The sequence below is a fragment of the Diadema antillarum genome, unplaced genomic scaffold (assembly GCF_040938485.1).
Source record: "Diadema antillarum isolate AM-2024a unplaced genomic scaffold, OU_Dant_1.0 scf00000009, whole genome shotgun sequence".
Lineage (NCBI taxonomy): Eukaryota > Metazoa > Echinodermata > Echinoidea > Diadematoida > Diadematidae > Diadema > Diadema antillarum.
The window spans coordinates 2,639,461-2,660,795 of NW_027270898.1; the positions used below are offsets into that span (position 1 = coordinate 2,639,461).

The 21,335-nt window shown below is 39.7% G+C and overlaps 2 protein-coding genes across 2 annotated transcripts; one reads left to right on the plus strand and one right to left on the minus strand.

The window, feature by feature from the left end:
- Nucleotides 1-7,627: 7,627 nt before the first annotated feature.
- LOC139719368 (2-aminoethanethiol dioxygenase-like) lies at nucleotides 7,628-8,693 on the minus strand. The gene has a single exon (XM_071630786.1). The coding sequence runs from the start codon at nucleotides 8,659-8,661 to the stop codon at nucleotides 7,840-7,842; it is 822 nt and encodes a 273-aa protein (XP_071486887.1). The 5' UTR covers nucleotides 8,662-8,693; the 3' UTR covers nucleotides 7,628-7,839.
- A 243-nt stretch (nucleotides 8,694-8,936) lies between these two features.
- On the plus strand, nucleotides 8,937-19,558 carry LOC139719379 (bridging integrator 3-like). The gene is made up of 7 exons (XM_071630797.1): nucleotides 8,937-9,056; nucleotides 11,459-11,516; nucleotides 11,866-11,906; nucleotides 13,291-13,486; nucleotides 16,421-16,603; nucleotides 18,189-18,323; nucleotides 19,056-19,558. The coding sequence occupies exons 1-7, from the start codon at nucleotides 9,049-9,051 to the stop codon at nucleotides 19,206-19,208; spliced, it is 774 nt and encodes a 257-aa protein (XP_071486898.1). The 5' UTR covers nucleotides 8,937-9,048; the 3' UTR covers nucleotides 19,209-19,558.
- The last annotated feature ends 1,777 nt before the right edge of the window (nucleotides 19,559-21,335 follow it).

A 21,335-nucleotide genomic window follows, 5' to 3' on the forward strand; every position in this document is an offset into this window, starting at 1 on the left:
ATTGAAATTTAGCGTCTCGCCTGCATACCAGGGGTCTACACCGGAGCAGACGATTCACCTGGGCGACAACTCTGCAACCCTGGCTTAGATAGAACACAAATATCCACCCACCCACCCCACTGCGACATGTGACAGACCGACGCCTCCGCGTCTTCTTCCCTTTTCGTCTCTGCACACACACACACACACACACACACACACACCATTCCCCTCAAACGCTCCCATTTAGTAAGCCGCCCCCGAATTTTTATTTCACCTACAGCTTGGCTCCTCCGGGTATCATACATGTAAATATAGTTTGATGATACCATTAACTCATAGAAAAGGAAGGAGCGGGGGGGGGGGGGGGGTGAAGAGCATGAGAGAAGCCGATGATAATAACTCGGCGTGTGCCGAACATTCTCGCCCACTCGGGTTGCGTATAGCAGGGACGGTGTTTAGCTTGTGTGCAAAGGGTATTATGTCATTTTTGTTCGTCTATTCTGTCTGATATTGCTGTAAATATCGATGAAGAGGTTGATTTTCACCTTTTTCAGTCCAATTTGGCGTGTTATTTGGTCGATATAGAAGGTCAAACAGTCACTAGCATTGATTAACCACTTTGATAGCCATAATCATATCCACGGCGCAAATATACACAACATCTCCGTCTACGCTATATCTATACGAAAAGTGATTGAGGGAAAGTGTTTTCTGATTCTTGCTCTCTTTAGCTGTCCACACGAGATGACGAATGAAGACAGAGCAAACCCACATCTGACAAACAGACATGGACCCCAGGGTATTCGATTTATCAACTTTAAGACCTATTTACAAGGGGTTGTTTTGTTCAAGCTTTATGCGTGGCGAGTGGGTGAGTGGCGCACGCGACAATATTGTTAAGGTAACTAATGCTGCAGAAACATCTTCATCTTCCAGATATGATGTGATAATTCCTTCGTCAAAAACCAAGGATGAGAGGTTCCCATACCAGTTCATTTTTGCATTGCATCAGTTCCGATTTCTACAAGAGTTAGCTTTTTAAATTGAGAATGTATACACGAAAAAGGAGGTATGTGTCACAATGTAATAGATGAGAAATCTCCTGATGTAGTTTATTTACTTGTGAAACCGAACTATTTTGAACTAGTTGGAACTAGTTCGATATATTTCATGAATGTTCATTTATATAGCACCAGTTCAACGCATGATAACAATACTGATATAGTTATGGTATAAACACAGTCTTATTTACCCTTCAGCAGGGTAACCACTTTAACGTTAACATTATTCTTCCATGCAGAGGGCCCTGTCATTATTATTACTCCACCATGGCTAGATATGTATGGATCGACGGGAACGTAAAACGTCGAATCACAACCCCGAATCGAAATGGTATTGCCTAGATTTGCTTACCCTTGTCTTATCATTTCGGGCTGGATTGAGTCTTTCGAGATCATCATGGTGTGTTCAGCATCTGAGGGTTATTCGTGCCATACGAAGAAGAAGAAGAAGAAGAAGAAGAAAGAAGAAGAAGAATTAGAAGGAGGAGGAGGAGGAGGAGGAGGAGGAAGAAGAAGAATAAGAGGAGGAAGAGGAGCCTCCTCTTTTAGAAACTTACTTTTGCAGGACCGTGTAACTTTTCAAGCTGTAGCTACTTCTGTACCCTGTCCCTACCCCTTCTCCTTCCCCTCCCTACCCCTTCTTCCAACTCTTACATCCACCCCTTCCCCTCTCTCCATCCTTTTCTCTATTTTTTCATCCGTTATGATTCCAGCGGACGGACTATTCTGATGCAGCATTCAATTACATTACTTTAAATCTTGCAATTATTTCACGTGATAAACAGGCTGATCTTTCGATCACATTAGAACAATAGACTTGAATGCAAACCCATTTTCTGAAATAACAAGTTATGTTTTTGGTTTTTTTTTAATTCAATTCAATTTTTTTTTTCATTTCAATTCAAACTTATTGTCTGATTATGTCTGATTATGGTAGAACCGCACACCGGAAGAATGCTTCACATTATCGACTGCATGTGCCAATCATGTGCAATGATTACACAGCAGTCTATTGTTTGAAAAAAGTACCATTTTCTTTTTGACATGTGTCACGTGATTATTACCATTACCATCACCATTATCATTTCTTTTGGCTTTCCCATGATTACCAGCTTGTGAGGTACATTCGACTTCTTTCCCCACATTGCTTTGTACACATCATTAAGCATTTGAGCAGAGTTTGACAAATTGTGGCGTGGGAGGCACGACAAGGGAAAAGAGTCTAGACAAGAAAGGCACAATAATGCCTAACTGGGCATAAACGGTGGGTGTTGACCCTTTCCCCACACAACTTTGGTTCTCCATCGGGAACCCGTGAAATAAACGCACCCACAGCGTATTCAGTAACTATACATGTTTGATGAACATTAATTACTATATCGTACAACACGCCGTTTATGCTCTTCATTCGTCGGCTGCCTTTAATGGCTTCGGTTTTTTCGTTCTTTTCCTTCACGCGTTTTGCGGACAAGCAGAGCAAACATTCTCAACCTTCATCAATTGTCAATTAAGTACCGGAATGTGAACTATTTGCTCTATATTTCTCCGTCTTTTAAAAGAGTATATCAATTTCCGAATTCGAACAATATTAATTAAACATCCTTGAAGTTCAGAGCTTGTTTTTTCCTGTCTTTTGTTCCCAAAGTAACGGGATAATGCAAAGTAGGTAGAAATGCTTGACGATCGTGCTAGCAAATTTCTATGACTGGTTCCTGTGCTTTTTCTGGGCCAGCCCAGTGTCAATAAGCAATCTTCAAATATGACCAGCGGACCAAGAAGCTACAAATCGACCGTGTCGATTGTTGGCGAGATATTAGCTCGATAATAATGAGATTATTACCCTAACTCCTCTCTTGGCATGCCTGGGAGAACCGTCTGTTTGTCCGTCCAGTCGTCTATGACGAGAAATGTGCTATTGTGAACGACCAATTTAATGGCACAAACCTTATTTTGTTCCTCCTTGGTGGGATTGTATTTTGCGTTTAGTTTCACAGTTTGGGAAACTGATTTGTTTTCTCCTCTGCTCACCCAGAAGCAGATATTATTGTGTTCTGTTTGTTCACTTTATCAACGGCAGGAATATCTAAAGCTATGTGTTGTGACGGCCAGTCTTCATCATATTAGACATAATAGTCAGTGATCAGTATCTAAATGTTGTGTTGTCTACGTCACTGTTTCACTGTTCTTTTAACAATATTTTATGCTTGGGTCCGATAGCCCATTTAATTTGCAGAAACAATACCTGACTAAGTTACAACAGTATGGTCTGCTTTATATATTTTTTTCTTTTAATTCATTATTGAGAAACCCAACAACGGTATTTCACATTTCACATCTCACGCCTGGACGGGCATTAAACTGTCAAATCATGCAAGCTCGAATCTGAGGTCGCGTCAGAGTCGGGTCTGACGACTTAATGTACACATTTTGAATCCAGACAAAGTCTTATAGATTATGTGCCACACATGTTGTCTGTTGTCGACAATAAATGCATTGTTACAATTTGTGATATGGAATGTGAATTTGCCCCGGCGACAATCCTTTGCCAGACTGGTGTCGATGCCTTTTGCTTGAATAGTAAGTGTGATAATCTTCTTACAAGCCTAGACTCGTCTTCAGTCAATACTGCATGTTCAGATGAAAACAATTCCCAATCCTGTTCTTCTGGGAATTCCTCGGCTATCACATTTTTATCCGCATAATACTTCACATTGAAATTCTGTATGTTTATAGCCAGATAAAGAAAATAATTCAAAGTTTGTGGCGGAGTTTTCTTTTTCTAAAACTTTCACACTGCTCTGCACATGCCCAGTTATCTGGTTTCGCCATAACGTACTGTTTTGGGGTTAAGAGACTGTGATAATACTACTCCTGCTGCTGGGCATAATACAATTGAGGAACAATCTTCATTCGTAATACTTGACAAAATACTCCACTACACTGTAACGTGTTGCAAACCGTGTTCCTAAATAAGGTCGAGTTCTGTAGATCAGCAATTCAACGTGGGCGCTGGCGGCGGTATTGTATTTCCCCCACATGGGTCTCGTCTTGAAACGAGGGGGCGATATTTAATTTTGCTTGCCGATAAGCGATAAGCTGTACAGCGCGCCTTCGCGCCAAGGATGTCATGAATTAAATTCGACTTACAGGTGATTTTGATGTATAGCACTGCATAATAAGTGACCGCAATTTGGCAGCTTTATATCTATACTTTAGATTATTCCTAAGTACCAACATCTCTCTCTTTCCAGATATTGTATAATCATGTTTATTCATTTATCTTTTTGTTTATTAACCAAGACGGTAATAACCAAGTCTTCACTTAATACATTTTTTTTTTCAAATGAGTGTCCAGCTGTTCGATAGATTGTGGGTTGAAGTAAAAGGATGGACTAATGTTAATGCTGGTTTAGAAATAACATTTACGACGGAAAATTAATTGTTTGGTTTTCGGGTATGAACAAATCGACATTTTTTGATTGCATTACTATGCTGGTGAGATATGACATTTATGATTGTAAAATAAAAGCTATGATACCTCGTTTTAATTCATGTAAAGATGGTATAAAGGAAGATTATAATAAGGAAAAATTCATTGCAAGAAATAATCATAATAAACTGCAAGTGCTTCAGAGAATATGGTGACTGTTCAGACACCTGCTTTCTTAATTATGTATGATTATGATGGTCTGAGTCATATTTCATTGCAAGTTTGTCAAAGTGCTTTGTTTGAAATATTACGATGTATTATGTGCTTATATGAATAAAGTAAAATAATAAATATCCCAGTGGGAAAAATATAAATAGAAAAAAAGTCTTCATTGCCATCAATTTGCGTGATTCAATGCTGTTTGAAGATTGTATAATCGTATTTATATATGAAAACAAATACTTGGCTCTCTGTCCCATTTTTCATATCTCAGGGAAGTGGCTACAAACAAACGAACAAACAAAAATCACACACGCAAAAAGAAACACTAGACTAATCAATCAATATATATTAGTATCATTATCATTATCATTTTTATCATCATACCAATATTTACCATTTGGGAGATTCTAGTATGTATAGCAGGGAGACTTCAGTTTATTTGTGTGTCTGGAAATGATGAGAAACACTGTACATGTACATGTACTTTCTGTTTCAGAGTGCCTTTAGCCAGAATCAGGGTAATTTCCACCTCTGTTTTATAATTATTCATTCAACATTTTCTGTTCATACAGTGGTTAAAAAAAAAAGGTTTCACCATCAGTTGGGAGGATATGTTTGATGTCATTGTCTTAGAAAGTTATCATTGTGCATAATGATGTCACCTAATCTGTTTTGAATCATTCAAATGGCTCCATGCAGGAATATTTGTGTGTAAAAAGACATTTTACAATTTTATGGTGATTGATGGGTGATAATCATTAATTTGTTAATAACAATGAGGATGACAATGAAAATAATGATAAAAAAATAATCATTACTATCATTATCATCATGGTTATTACATGTATTACTACATTGTATTATTATTAGCAGAAGTAATAGTACATGTAGTACATGTATTAGAAGTAGTAGTAGGATTGTTATATCATACAAGAAGATTATGAAAATGATTTCCTACATATCAACATAATCCACCCGACATCAAATTGCCGCTACTGCATACCACCAAAAAACAAACAAACAAACAAACAAACAAACGAAGACATCACCATATCAACCTAACAAGAGAAAATCAAGCAATTCAAACAGGTTAATTCGCCATTCAGAATTGTCAATGAATTACATATACAATGTATAAGCTGTGGTACATGTACACTGTAGTAGCGTTCTGTATTCACAATGCAACATTATAAAAATCAGCAGGCTGAATGCACAATACTTTCTCACATGATCACCCAACAGATTAAAAACCAAGAAATATGAACAGACATGGGATTAGAGACCAACTCCTATATTGCAGCTACACAGGTACCTGATTCGAGCAGACATGTAATAGTACAGTTACATCTCCACATTCTGCATACTCACAAGTCACAATGATGAGATCATTACACAGTAAAATACACTTATTTGTAAAGATGCCATTGTAACTTCATCTAGTGAGGCAGTCCTACACTGTATGTGACAAGAGCAAGAGAATATTCAAAAGGGATCATTGGACTGGCAGAAAAAAATCATGAATATTTTTATTGTCTTATGAGAATAAAACATGAATGTAATAAAAAAAAAATCTCAGTAGAGCTCCACTTTAACCTGTTGAGGACGAGTCCCGAGTATACTCGGGCAAGCGTCTATGGGAACTTTGACAGCAGTTCTTTTTCAGACAATTGTATCATGGCAGAAACCAGTATAAAATCTGCATCTTTCAAAGCATTCATTATCTTTTGATTTTTTCCTCTTTTTAATTCAATTGCTACTTCCACAGAAAGAAAATTGGACCACATTAAAATGCTAATTTAAAATAATGTGATTTCTTCAAACTAGTGATAGTTTTTGAAAGATGTTTCCCCATCACACCTTCAACTTCACACACTGTGGTAGGCTCTTGCTGTGATTCTATGAAAGAATTTACAGTATTTAAAAGGGATCATTGGATTATTTTGAAGAAATAATGTGATTTCTTCAAACTAGCGATAGTTTTTGAAAGATGTTTCCCATCACACCTTCAACTTCCGACAGTGGTAGGCTCTGTTATGATTCTATAAAAGAATTTCAGAAAACTGCTGAGTTGCAATCACTACATCAATGTCCACAACACTTTGTATCTATACAGCAAAATGTCCATTGCAGTGTATGAATGGGTAACTTCTTGGGTATGAAAGGTCGTGAGAATAGCCCTTGTAGTCATAACCTAGAATTGCAAGGAACAAAACAGTGCAATTATTAAAAAAAATGAGTAAATACTGAGGGTAATTATTGCAGGCCGAATCCCTGCTTTTGGAAATGGGATGGTCTTGTCCTTTGCACAGAGATTACGGTTTGCAAGGCAGATATACCCTAGATATGCAAGTTAAAGCACTATAGTCATCACCAAACATTATAGTTCCAAATACGAGAGCCACTTCATTGGCTGGCAGTACAACACCAAAGCTCACTGTGAAAAAATTGTAACATTGAACAGAAAACTTTGTACATGTAGTTTGTTTTGGCACACACTTTGAAAGTTGCTCATAGCAAGAGCTTATTCACATACATGGAAGTACACTGCAATTCGGCAAATAGTAACAGACAGATTACAACGCCAGTTACCCGTTGTATTTAAAACTGAAACTTCCACAGTCACTTAGCAAACACCCCCAGAAAGTATAACTTTGAACACATCTGCCAACAGCCAACAATCTTAACATTGATTACTGCATAGGCAAATCCAGCAATAATGAGAAAGTTGGGACCATAAGAATCTTCTCATTATAATGAAATCCCATTTAAAACAACCAAGAAAATATGGTAAATAATGACAGATTTATTGTTAAATCCTCTTGTACTCACTAAATTTTGTAGTATCGTGTTCATTATTTAACAGGCTTTGCCTGTTCGTCAAAAACCTTCTGACACTTTAACAAATTCATATAAATTAATGTACACCTTGTACATAGTGTATGTACTTTTTAAGACTTGCTCAAATGTGAATGGATTGCAAAGAAGCCAGAGATACAGAGCCCAAACATATTTCAGAAAAGCCAGGAATCTGCTCACTCTGGAGCACTGACTTATAACAACCATCAAACACACTGAAGCATTATAGCCGTTTACTGACACTCATGTCGACAGAATATCAGTCACAGGTTGAAGAGAAGTTTTAAGCTAGCTCAGTTTGACTTCTGGACCCGCATACTCGACTTCGTCGCACCAAAAATCGTAGGGTTGTGATATCTGCATCAGCCACTGAATGTTGGGGTCACTTCCTTGTGAATTTAGATGAGCCTCCTGGGCAGATCGTTGCGAGTTCTGCAGTTCTCGGAAATAATAGCAGTCGCGGCCGATAACCGGATCATACGGTGGCGAGAGAATGTCTAGAAATGCAGCCGCACCATCAACAGGCTCAAGGCTGTGATAGTTTCCAGTCCTTGGAGTGAGCAAAACGGTTTCAGATGAAGCATTGATTTCTTGATCGATGCCAAGCAGAGTTGGGACAAGTGTGTGCGGCTTTGGCTGTACATTCTCAGGAAAACCCTCGAATTTCGGGATGGTCATGTTAGTCCAGTCATCTGTAATGACATTGAATGTTCTTACTTTGATCTTTCCGTAGAGAACTTTGAGCAAGCCGTGCATACCGGGATGGTTATGGAGGGGTATCCGACTTCCCTCACGGAGTATAAACACGCCCATTGTCATAACACCGTCCTCGAAGAGGTGCATGTAGCCTACCGGCGCGCTCGGGGCTGCGTCGCCGGCGCCAGCGGCCGCTGATTGTGAGAGACCTTCGATGGTGCCACGGGCAGGGGCAGGGGACGAACCACTCTCGGACGAACCCTGTTGCTCGCTCTCAAAACACAGATCAGAGGCTCGAATCTTTGTCATGGCATCCTGGATACTTTTCAAGTTGTCGGAGAGAGCAGATCTATCCCTGAAAGCTACGCGGAAAACATCCCAAGCTTGTTTGGCCAGTTTCTGAATAGCTGCCATTATGATACTGATGCTGTGACAATAATATACAATTTTGTTGTTTTTGTTTTTCACCTTACTAGACTCGCACCACTAACCCTGTTACTAGACAAGGTTTAGCACTTATTAATTGCTAATTATTAATATCTAAAAATCCTTCCAAAATTCTTGTATTTGTTTTTTGATTTATGAAAATCTACATGAATTGTTAACAAAAATTAAATTAATGAATATAAACTCTATGAAATGCTACCAACGGACATAATGTAATTCTATTTCCATTCATCTAGATCCAGCGGAAGGCGTTTCCTGGGCTGCGCTGCCAACTGATCGGCAGCTAATTTTCCACCCAAGCCGTGCTAGAATTTGGCTTTTTGCATTGTAGAAGTTTAGCCGAAAAGATTTGCGATGAGTTGGTAAGGTGTTATTCTCTATATTATCCGCGGTTCTGCTCTCATCGTCGCTTTTAAAGTACCGTGAATTCCAGTCATAACGTCTGAACGGTATAGCGACACATATATTTCAATAGCTGGGACTGTAGAAAATGAACTGTCGCCGTGGTAGCATAACGGGCGGTCGCGGTAATATGGTACGCGGGCGGTAGTGTTGTACCTGGTTCTATAGGGTTGGACCTACTAGTCCTACTCATCGACGGCCTAATGTTTATATGCTTGATAAGAATATTTAACACTGAAATTCACGTAAAAAACTTGACCTACGTGATTGAAAAAATCCAGCTCTATCAAATGCTGTTGTTCCCTTTTCGATTCGACGTTTCCGTGCAAAAATATCGCCGACGAACTTGCGTGGCCTCGTTTCAGCTCCCCGCGGTAAATCGCGTTATTAGGATCGACCGCTGTTTTTGCATTGACAATGCACGCAAACCTAGTTGTATTGAACACCGTGTTGTAGAAAAAGTCTACGAAGCTTTTTAGAAACTTCCATAGACATTACATTGTGCTGTCATTACGATTCGGTGAAAATATTCATTCGAAATTTTGTCCTTGATTAAAACCGTTAATGAACAGTGAATTTTCGCATTTTCTCACACCATCCTCATCAACATTCAAAGCCAATCCATTTTTATGTGCTTTGCACGCAGTGAAGTGCGTACTAAGCATTTAGTGCGCCCATGAATACGCGGTCGGTTTAAATGACGGTGGTCGATATGTAGTAGGGCTACCATACCTATATGTTCTATACTATTCAATAGTATGGATACCTATGGAAGATTCTGAACGCAGGCTGAGCCTCTATATTCAGCTCCAGGTTTAGTCCTTGAGATGAGCTGGGTCATGACCAGGTGGCGTGGCGTCGAACTTAAATTTTATGCCATGGGTTCATAATTGTCCCAGAACTTATCCAAACTAACTTCAAAACTGAAGACACTGGGTGCATCTATGTATTAAATTTCTTGGTAAACTATTCGTATTCCACGGTTTCCTGATATGCATGTAAAAAGTGTAGTGGGTGATTTCTTCTTCTTCTGATTGAGTCTGCCTCCTTCAATAGGCTGAAGATTCTTGCAGACAAGTTCTTCAAGTTCGGTGCTAACGTTAGCTAGTGGCAGTGCTACTGCAAACAGCGCTAGTGCTATCTCAGCACTAACACGTACTGGCGATAAAAGCGAACTTTAAATCAGTCGGTGTGAGTGTTGGGGGGGGGGCATTGCTGCCAACTCTCGCTCAATGAGAGTGAGACTTGCTCAGTTTGGTCCTTTCTCACTCTAAAACTTTATTTCATTTGCATGCATTTCTAATGATCTCACTCATTTTGACTCCTAAATTATAGCATTGGCCTATATGGGAGTCTCACTCTCAACTAGTTTCAAATGTTGGCAGCCCTGGGGGGGGGGGGGGGGGGGGGGGGGGTTGACCTCAAAATGACATAAATTATTTACGGTTGCTGGTGCTGCATGCTGGGCTCGGGTCAAGTCGGGTGTTGAATGTCGTCTGCTGAACCACACACAACAACAAGCTGATCCGCTGTTTCGTGTTTGTGTTCGTCATTTTACATGGATTGTGTGCTTTTTCCCCATGGACTAACACTAGCTCCTAAGGATTACTAGTTTATCATCTTTGTCATTTCAAGTTCAGGGGGGTGTTTCATCAATTTAGTCAGCGCTGACAAGTTGTCAGTCTCTGACAATTTCAGCAAAATCCTTGGTTTTGATTGGCTGAGATGCTCTGGTCACTGACTGTTACCATGATGATTGTCAGAGTAGAGACTGACAACTTGTCAGCGCTGACAACTTTCATGAAATGGTACCCAGGGCGCTAGTGTACTTTCGCACCCGTTTGTCAGATGATCTCCAAACATGCACAAACTCACCCTAGTTCAATATTCAGTAACCATGTCCATAGTAAATATTAGCATCTACTGAGTCTTCAAAGTCGCCTAGTCGAATAGAAAAAGTTTTAACACTTTTAGTATTCACAAGTGTTGGAAAATTGTTTGAAAACCTTGATCGCTTGAATCGCCGCTCTGTACACAAACATGGGACAAAAATGGGAGAGTTGTGAGATGATGTTTTTATCCTATCAAGTATAAGGAAAAGCCTTCCTAAGGCAAAATTACACATAAAAGAAAAATGCATGTTCAGCATCCTGCCTCTGCAAAAAAAAAAAAGAAAGGAGGCAGTCCTCTTTCCATTATAAGTAATTGATTTAATTGTTTATTTAGAATTTATCTGTTTATTCATTCATTTAAATGCAATTTTTTTTAAATTTTTTTAATTGATCTCGAGATTCACTCATATTCCTCATCATTTGTTGAACATCAAACAAAGAATGCTTTCACTCTGTTTCCACAATGCCAGGCACTTCTTCAGTCGATTCACAGGGGCTTCCCCCAAGAAGTCAATGCTCACAAGAGAGGTAAGACAGCAATGCATGCTTTTCACTGGCATTTTTTGTATAGTAGCAACCACGCTGCACTCTCTGAAAACTATAGGTCATTACCTAGCAGCGTGGTAAGGTATCCTACATTTGTACAAAACAAGTAGTAAAATTGACTTTTGAATAATGTCATCCTATTGTAAAGATGACAAGAACAAGTTTCATTGATATGCACGCAACCATCTTTTGTGTGCCTACACTAACAGCATGAATACCTGTTCGAGATAAGTCTATGCTCATGATTTCATATTCTCTTGCAATCAATGAAACACTGTCGATTCATAATCCTTTCTTTGTTTGATGATTCCCTTCAACTCTTTTTCTGCAGGAAGAAAAGGACTTTGAAACTGAAGTGAACAAAATAGAAGTGTAAGTACTGGTATTTGTTTTGGAATACATTGTACCAATAATTGTGGGCAAGGTTTAAAGGGAAGGTAAACCCAAAGAGCAATGTGGATTGATTGAAAGCAGCAACATTAGCAGAACACATTAGTGAAAGTTTGAGGAAAATCGGACAGTCGATGCAAAAGTTATGAATTTTTAAAGTTTTGGTGTTTGAACCGCTGGATGAGGAGACTACTAGAGGATATGACGTATGAGTGGACAACAATACAAAGAAAATATAAAGGAAATTCGACAAAAATTCACCTTTCTAGAATTATGAAAGAGCAATGGACCAACCGCTTTCAGAAAGCAGGGGGAATAATTGCTACCCTTAACATATGTCAATATCAAGTTGATGGAATTTGTAATTTTCATGAAAAATTGATTTTTATAGTATTTTCTTTATATTTTCTTGGTATTCTTGTCCACTCATACGTCATAACCTCTAGTAGTCTCCTCATCCAGCGGTTCCAACACCAAAACTTTAAAAATTCATAACTTTTGCATCGATTGTCCGATTTTCTTCAAACTTTCACTGATGTGTTCTACTAATGTTGCTGCTTTCACTCAATCCACATTGCTCTTGGGGTTTATCTTCCCTTTAAGACATATTTGAAAGATGATTTTGATATGTATATCCCTCTCTTTCCATATATTTTTAAATCTTATTATATATCCATGTTTAAATTGCAATCAAATCCATAAAAAAACATGTTTAGTGACAACACATTTGGTGTAGATCAGTTGTTATGGAATGGACATTCTCAAGAAGTATTCCCTTTAATATGCTTTTAATTTTCATGTGCTGCTGAAGTTTAAATTCAATCAAATCGTACCAACAAAGCCTTTCAGATGGGTAGTAACAATATGGGAACCTTTGTATAAAGGAGTTGGGGTTTGGTGAAAAACTTATAATGATGACATTAGCTCAAGCTTATTTTTATAGTGTGTTGTTCAGTGTATTGTCATGTCAGAATCTTAAATAGGAAATTTTGGGGTACTGAGTATTGTCTCAAGAAGGCATGTGGTGACAAAATACAAATAATCTAGCATTCTTTTCAGAAATGATTTGAGGTAGGCCATCTGACCATGGACTTAGTATGACAGTATTAAATGATGACAGAGTGTGCATTGTTCTTCATAGTCGCTATAATACTATTCGTACATGTAATAGTATGCATTATATTCAATTATTTGTCCTTCCAAATTGTTAAAAGTTGAATTAATAATTGTATTACCTTTTATTATGTGTTTCTTGTTATTGATGGAAAAAAATAAATCATCGAATTGAATTGAAATATTGAAGAAGGAAAATTGACTTTAAAATTTGTTGATACCTCCTTGCCTGTCTTTTGTTCTGTGTGAACAGGCTGGATGAAGCCACAAAGAGGCTCTACAAGGACATGAGAAAGTGTATCGAGGCTATGACCTCACTGTCCAAGCACCAGTGTCGGGTGGCCCACAACCTCGCTGCCAGCCCCATCCTCAACACCGAGCAGGAGCTGAAGACGTTGGAGGGCATCAGCGCCTCCATCAGCAAGATCGACGAACTCACGCACGAGCTGGTACGGATACGTGACGTGGTTTGTGTCCGGTCTGATTTTGTGCGTTTTGTGTATGTCTGTTTCTTGGTGTTTGTTTGATTGTTTCTGTGTTTCTTCTCAGCCCACATGCTGCGTCATTGGTAGAAATGATGAGCTCACGTGTGAACTTGAATGGATTCTGTGCATGGGTGTGTTTGTGTTAGTCCGTTTCTGTTTGTCCCATTTACAAACCTGTACTGTGTCTTCCCTCTGACATCACCCTCATCAAAAGAAATTATCCACCCACTTGCAAGGAGATACAAGTCCATTCCAAGGTATCTCTGTAAGTGTGTCTGTCCACTTGTAATCATGTTTTTCTGATCGCTGTGTACCATGTTTTCTTTTCTTTCTTTTTTTTTGACACTGGTTCACCTCAGCAGGATTTGCAAATTCACCTCTGAGCTTTTGAGTTGGTTTGCTTGTCTTGGTCTGTATCTGTGTTCATGTTTTTATGTCCATTTTTTGAAAACGTATTTTCTTCCCTAACACAGCATACGACTACAATATTGATATGGTCACATGTGATCAAAGAAACATATAAATCCATGAGCATGCTGGGGGAAGTCTGTGCATAGTGGTTGATATGATTGCATGACAGTGTGTCTGTTTATAGGAGTATGTGTATCTGTATATAGTTATATTTGTCATGTGTCTTACTGTACACTGTCTCAGTTGTTGAGATCTATGGAATGGTCTGTTGTTCCTGTAGCCTCATTTTTCTTTTGTGCAACCTTTGTGTATGCCTGTGTGTACTTCATGTAGGTGTGTGTGCCAGATGATGTTTTTCTGCTGCAGGATGATATTTTGTAGAGATGGGAAGGCCCTTTATTGAAGGTAACAAAAAATTACCACAACGGATGACTGGCGAGAGATAGAACACACAGAATAATCCATATTGAAGGGATTGAAATGCTATTTATGGTAGTTATTAGTCACAATATAAAGGTCAAGTGAGTCATAATCTCTCAGAACTATCTTTTAAGGCCTGAGGCTAGATCATTCTGTATGTAACTAACAGTAAAAGTCATCATAAAATTATCATTAGAAGTCATAAATTGTATGGGTTAGTTCTTGTACTTGAGAGAGAGTAACTTCTACCTTCAATGCAAATGTCCATGGTAGCCATCTTGGCAGCATCACAAACAAGCCCACAATTAGCTAGCTGTGTACAACTTTGTGCAACTTCCGCAAGTTTCTTTTGTTCCTTGTATGCACGGTAGCTGCGGTGACACTAGCAAGACTTTGCAAAGTTTAAGTTCTCAGACTTTTGCCATATTGTGACAGCAAACTTCCAGAAAAGTTCAGGAAACTTCTTGTGAAACTTCCCACTCAAACAACGGAAAGTGTGTCACATGACACATGACTATGTCTCATCAAGTTTCTAGCATTTGTAGATCTGTAAGATACCAACTTCGTAATATCGGCTTCATTAGAAAATATTTGAACCGCAAAAATTAGTCCATGCCTTGATATCCTCTAGGCTCGATTTTGGAAACTCTGTCTTATTTAACTTACCACAAACTCAGCTCTCCATGCTACAGAGGCTTCAAAATGCGGCAGCACGCATCATCACACTATCCAAGAAGCACACTCACATCACCCCTATTTTGAGATCACTTTATTGGTTACCAGTCAAAGATCGCATTATTTTTAAGATTTTACTTTTGACTTTTCATTGCATTCAGGGCGCTGCTCCTCAGTATAACATTGACTTACTCCATAATTACATCCCTGCTAGATCTTTACGCTCATCCAACTCCGGTTCTCTGATAATTCCAAGATTCACTACAATATGGGGCACACGTGCCTTTGGCCATGCTGCTCCCACCTTATGGAATAATTTACCTTCAGCCGTAAAAAATTGTTCTTCATCAGACTCCTTTAAAAGCAGTCTAAAAACTCACTTGTTGAAGCCTCAATTTGACTACTCATTACATGTACTTGATATTTGTATGTCCTTTATCTCCTTCACTTTCTCTTCCTTCCGCGCCTAGAGCACTCTGCAGAGTGGATTTGGCGCTATATAAATCATATCAATTATTATTATTATTAATTATGACCAGTCTACTTCCTGCTTGCGGTAGTACCTCTGAAATGGGCGCTCATTTTGATGTACATGTGTGCAATGATTATATTATAACAATCAATAGCTGTCAGATTGCACACTCGCTTTCCTCTTTGTTGGGCATGTGCACCAGTGACCCAAACTTTTAGAACCAAAATTTCGAGGATATTAGCTGCTAGTATGAATGGACTTGCAAACTTTTGGAAGTTTTGCGAGTGTGACCGTGGCTAGTGTGTACCCACATTGTGTGCCTTAATGTTACCACATAACACACTTCATTTGTCATTTGTATATACATGAAAATGTTCTCGTGTGGGAGAACATGAGGCTCAGGAAAGGACTGTCTGTAGGTGAATATTACAAATGGTCTGCTATCACTTTATCATGTGTTTGCTGTCTGGCATTTAATAGGGATTGTACAGTTTTGGTTGAGACCTAACATCAGGTTTCTAACATATTTGGTGAGATAATGAGAAACCGTTTATGAAATATGAAAGAGCATGTAATTCCAAGAAGGATTCAATGTTCATTTGATGAAAATTGGTCTTGAAATGGCTGAGATGTCCAAAAAGTGATCCTAATAAAATTGACAGGCCATGACTTTTACAAGGATCACTTTGTTTTACCTTGTTTTTGGATATCTTGGTCATTTCAAAACCGATTTTTGTCAAATAAACTTTTGAGTCCCCTTAGAATTGTATGCTCTTTAACATTTCATAGAGTGGGTTCTAAATACATGTATCTTGCAAAATATAACAAGCTGAATCCTCACCACATCCAGTACATTACAGCCCCTTTAATTTTGGGGTAACCTCCATAAAATTGTGCATTGCTTTGCTTCCCCCACCCAGAACACCAGTGCCACTAGGACCATGGTGGAGCCGATGAAGAAGTTCAGCGGCATCTTCCCAGGGATCTATGTGGCCCTGAAGAAGCGGGAGCAGCTCCTGCAGGAGTATGGCCGGTGCCAGGGCAAGCTGGAGAAGTACCAGGACAAGGAGCGGACAGGACCAAACCTGGTCAAGCTGGAGGCAGTAAGTGCATCAGATGATGATGGTGGTGGTGGTGGTGGTGGTGGTGGTAGTGATGGTGGTAGTGATGGTGGTAGTGGTGATGATGGTGATGATAGTTGTGATGGTGGTAGTGGTGGTGATGGTGGTAATATGGTGGTGGTGGTGATGATGGTGGTAATATAGTGGTAGTGGTGATGATGGTGGTAATATGATGGTGGTGGTGGTGGTGATGGTAGAGGTGTCAGTATTCATAGCATGCTGGAGATGGTAGTTGTGGTGGGTTGGTTTGTGTTGGTGGTAAAGTTGAGGTGTTAGTGGTGGTGTAGGTGCTGGTGGTGTGGTGGAGGTAGTAATGATGGGGGGAGTGGTAGTAATGGTAATGGTACTAAAGTAGTGGTGATGGTGTTAATGATGGTAGTGATGGTGATAATATGGTACTGGTGGTAGTGGTGGTGATGGCAGAGTCAGCAGTAGTCATGGTGTATTAGAGATGGTAGTGGTGGTAGGGTTGGTGGTGTTGATGGTGCAGTGGAGGTGTGTGTGGTGATGTACATTTTAGATGCTGCTTGTGTGGTAGAGATAGTAGTGATGGTGGCAGTAGTGGTAGTAGTGATGGTGGTGGTAATATGATGATGGTGGTGGTAGTGGTGGCGACAGTAGAGGTGTCAATAGTCATAGCATGCTAGAGATGGTACAGTAGTTGTGGTGGGTTGGTTGTGTTGGTAAAGTTGAGATGTTAGTGGTGGTGTAGGTGCTGGTGGTGTGGTGGAGGTAGTATTGATGGGGGAAGTGGTGGTAGTAATGGTAGTGGTGATGGTGTTAATGATGGTAGTAGTGGTAGTGGTGGTGTAGAGGTGGCAGTAGTTGCAGTAGAGATGGTGGTTGTGGTAGGGTTGGTGGTGTTGATGGTGCAGTAGAGATGTGAGTGGTGATGTACATTTTATGTGCTGTGGCATGGTGTGGTGGAGGTAGTAGTGATGGGGAAATGATGATGGTAATATGGTGGTGGTAGTGGTGGTGATGGCAGAGGTGACAATGGTCATAGTGTGTTAGAGATTGTAGTTGTGGTAGGGTTTGTGGTGTTGACGGTGCAGTGGAGGTGTGTGTGTGATGTACATTTTATATGTTGCTTGTGTCGTGGAGATACCAGGGTCCCGTTGCATAAAACTTTTTTAGCAACCTTAAAAAATTCAGGTTGGGATTTGCCCAACCTGAATTTTTTAAGGTTGCTAACCTAAGAATGTAAAATCCGTTGCATAAAAACTCTGGTTGGGAGCTTCCAACCGGAATTTTGTGATTTCAACCGGAAAAAAATCGGGTTGGAGTTTTATGCAACGGGACCCAGTAGTAGTGATGGGGAAAGTGGTGGTAGTAGTGATGGTGGCAGTAATGGTAGTGGCGATGATGTTAATGATGGTACGTAGTGGTGTACTTCTTCATCATTGCATTGTACGGATATGACACAACAAAAATGTTCTACACTTTGCTCTGCCTGGCGAGATAAGAGAAATGTGTTGCTTTGGTTACAGTCACTCTCCTCTCCTCCTCCTCCTCCTCCTCCTCCTCAACATCATCATTGATTTCTGGGTTTCTGTTGTCTCCACAGAGCAAGAAGACATTGGAAGCTGCCAAGGAGGAGTATGAGAAGGTTCATCAGGAGCTCATGGAGGGTATGCCAAACTTCTTTGAGGCTCGCATTGAGTACTTCCAGCCCTGCTTTGAGGCCCTCATCAAATCGCAGGCGAGTTTTCTGACCCCCCTAAACCCCTCATCCCCCCGACCTCCTCAACCTCTGACCCCTGAACTCCTGAACCCTGAACTCATGGAAGTACATGAAAAGTGTGTTTATGACTTTGTCTATATAGAATGGCACAAGGTATGCAGTGTAAGGAAGAGGAAATGAGAGAATAAAAATGTTAGCAAATGAGTATTTAGAGGAATATGAAACTGAAAAATGTAAATATCAAGTTCTAGATCCATTCTGTTAAGTTGTTTGTGGTTTTGACTATAGGAAAGTTAGTACATGAGTAACTGTAATACCTTCCATGTAATTCAAATAATGTTAATCAATTTTCTTCAAAAACGTATACATGACTTTTTCTCCTGAATGCTGGATATTCATGCAAACTTGTGAGTTAATGTAGTACCTCTGCAGTACAGATGAGATTCACTGATTACCAAAGAGTAAACACTTTCACCTAAAGCTCACCTGAGTTGAATGGCTCAGATCAGCCATTGCGATTGTCTGGCATCTGGCATCCAGTGTTTATCTTGCGTAGTTAGTTTTCACATTTTCATCTTCTTCTTGGAAATTGGTGTTTGGAATGCGAGGGCCCATATATACCCAGAATTATGAGGGCTTTGCCCTGGGAACCTGCAGCAATCCCCGAATATCAAGATTTTTACAATAGTTTGCCTCTATCAGGTGGAGTCTTGTTCTGATACATAGACTTCTCTCCACATTGTTTGACAGGTCCAGTACTACACAGAATGCTTCAAGATTTATGTGGAGATCGCTGCCGCCCTGGAGCACAAGGAGACGGTCCAGAGTGACGAGGATTTCGAAGAGGAACTCCACGCCAAGCTGAATGACATCAGGGCCCTCTCCATCGTGGTCGATGATTAGGAGCAGGCATGTCCTCCGTTGTGCTTGTCTGTGTCTGAGTATTTATTGCATTTGTGGATTCAGTGAGTTTGTGAGGCTTGTCAATTCTGCCATTGTGATGTAAAATCACAGAGGTTATTGCGATAAACTGCAGAGGTCAGTGTGTGGATGTCACCATATTTAAACAGTTGCCAATTTTGCTCTAAGAATCCTTGCAAAATATTCACATTCCTAGTTGAATAGTTTCTGTTTAGACAATACCAAGACTTATTGAAATGATCAACTGGCCATGAAGTCATTGCAAGTGATTACTCGTGGTAGAATTGTGGCTTGGCGCTTGGTACTTGATACTGCGTCAATTACAACATATATTATTTTACAGCAAAGTAGTGGTACAGTGTACTCCCGTTATAAAGAACACGGTTATAGAAAAATTCCGGTTACAATGAAGTAAAACTTCTTGCCGCAACATTATCCACTCTGTGCTTTTTTGTTGTTTATTTTTTCGGTTATAACAAAATTTCGATAGAGCGAAAGAAAACTGCCGGTCCCAAGGACTTCGTTATAATGGGAGTCCACTGTAGTCATGCCACAGAGATTTGGCAAGCGCCTACTTCACAGATGCACTTTCCAGGGAAGCAACCAGGGCCCTCTTGCTTACAGCATGTTGTAGTATTGTAGTAATAGAAACTGTTGCGGCAACAAATGAATATCATAGAAGCTGATTGGTTGTTTTGGAGTAGGTATGATTAAAATGAGTCAAACCTGCCTATAGCGTCCACCAAAGGGAGACAAAAAAAGTGGCTGTTATAGACAAGTGGCCACTATCAAAGGGGTTCTTTAACATGGCTTTTCTCTTGAGGGGAATTGTTTTTAATGGCCGTATAGGGCAGGTGGCTGCTATAGACAGGTGGCCGCTAAGGCAGGTTTCACTCCATTTGTTTTGTTATGCTTTGTTTGGTTCTTGTGATGAAATGAATTTTTGCCCTTTTTCCAAGCCCTTCCTTCCGCAGATTAGCCTCAGGATAATATGAATGTGTGTTTGTAGTAGATTTATGTTTGTATGACGATGCATGTGATATACATCTGTGGTTGCATGTGTGTGTGTGTGTGTGAGTGTGTGTACGTGTGTATATATGAGTCTGTGCTTTGCCATTCCAAGATGCATCTGTATGATATGCATTGGAAATTTTCCTTTGGGACTAACATGAATATTTTTTAACGAAACCAACAAATGCTGTATCTCCCCATGTGAAAAGTTATGCAATTGAGTATAGACGGAAAAGCGCCACCTTTGCTAGAGTAAAAAAATATATCTGTTATCTATATATGTATGGTATGTTAGGCACATATAGTTTTCAATAGCTGCAGTTTTAGTAAAGTCTAGTTAAAATGATGAAGTATAAAGGAAATAATGAATGCATGATTTGGTTAGATCCAAACATGTGCAGTGTTTGAGTTTGTTACATAAGATTATGATCTATTGCAACTGACTGACAAATTTGCCCTTCATGGACATAAATAAACACAGGTTATTCAGTGTTTCAGTAACTCAGTGCAAGAATCATTCATTTCAATGAATAGACAAAACCCACTGCTACAAGGGATCAGAGCTATCACTGGTTATCAGATGGAACCCAGTAGTCTAGTGGATACGATGCCTGTCTAGCATTCGGGAGGTTTGTTGCTCTGAAAAAAGTTAATCAAGGAATGATTTCTCAGTTTCAATTGGGATGGCAGTTTAAAAATATGACATGTGCGCTTTTGGAGCTACTTCTCATCAATCGATTCAACTCCATGCAGAGTGGAAGGGTATGCAGACAGGGAGAGCCAAAGAATGGTTGTCCCTATACATTTGGCCCTCTAGTCTGTTAAACGTAAAAATCACATCTAAAGATTTATAGATTCAATTTACAGATAGATTCGATAGATTCAATTACGTCTACATGCAGAGTGGGAGCGCACACTGACACACTGACAGGGAGATAAAGTATTTGTAGTCCACGTGCATCTCGCGCTCTTGTCAATTTTATGGCGTAAAAATCACATCTGACGATTTATCTTGACCTAACCTGAATGAGTTGGCCCGTCCTGGCTGTTTGGTATTCCTAGAGATTACTGTAAATGTGGATATCTTCGCGCGACTAA

Bases quoted from the DNA above. Each gene is read 5' to 3' on its own strand.
- LOC139719379 (XM_071630797.1), top strand. The intron at 11,907-13,290 runs GTAAGTACTGGT...CTGTGTGAACAG, and splicing joins GAAGTGAACAAAATAGAAGT to GCTGGATGAAGCCACAAAGA. The intron at 18,324-19,055 runs GCGAGTTTTCTG...ATTGTTTGACAG, and splicing joins AGGCCCTCATCAAATCGCAG to GTCCAGTACTACACAGAATG.
- LOC139719368 (XM_071630786.1), bottom strand. From the start codon at position 8,661: ATGGCAGCTATTCAGAAACTGGCCAAACAAGCTTGGGATGTTTTCCGC.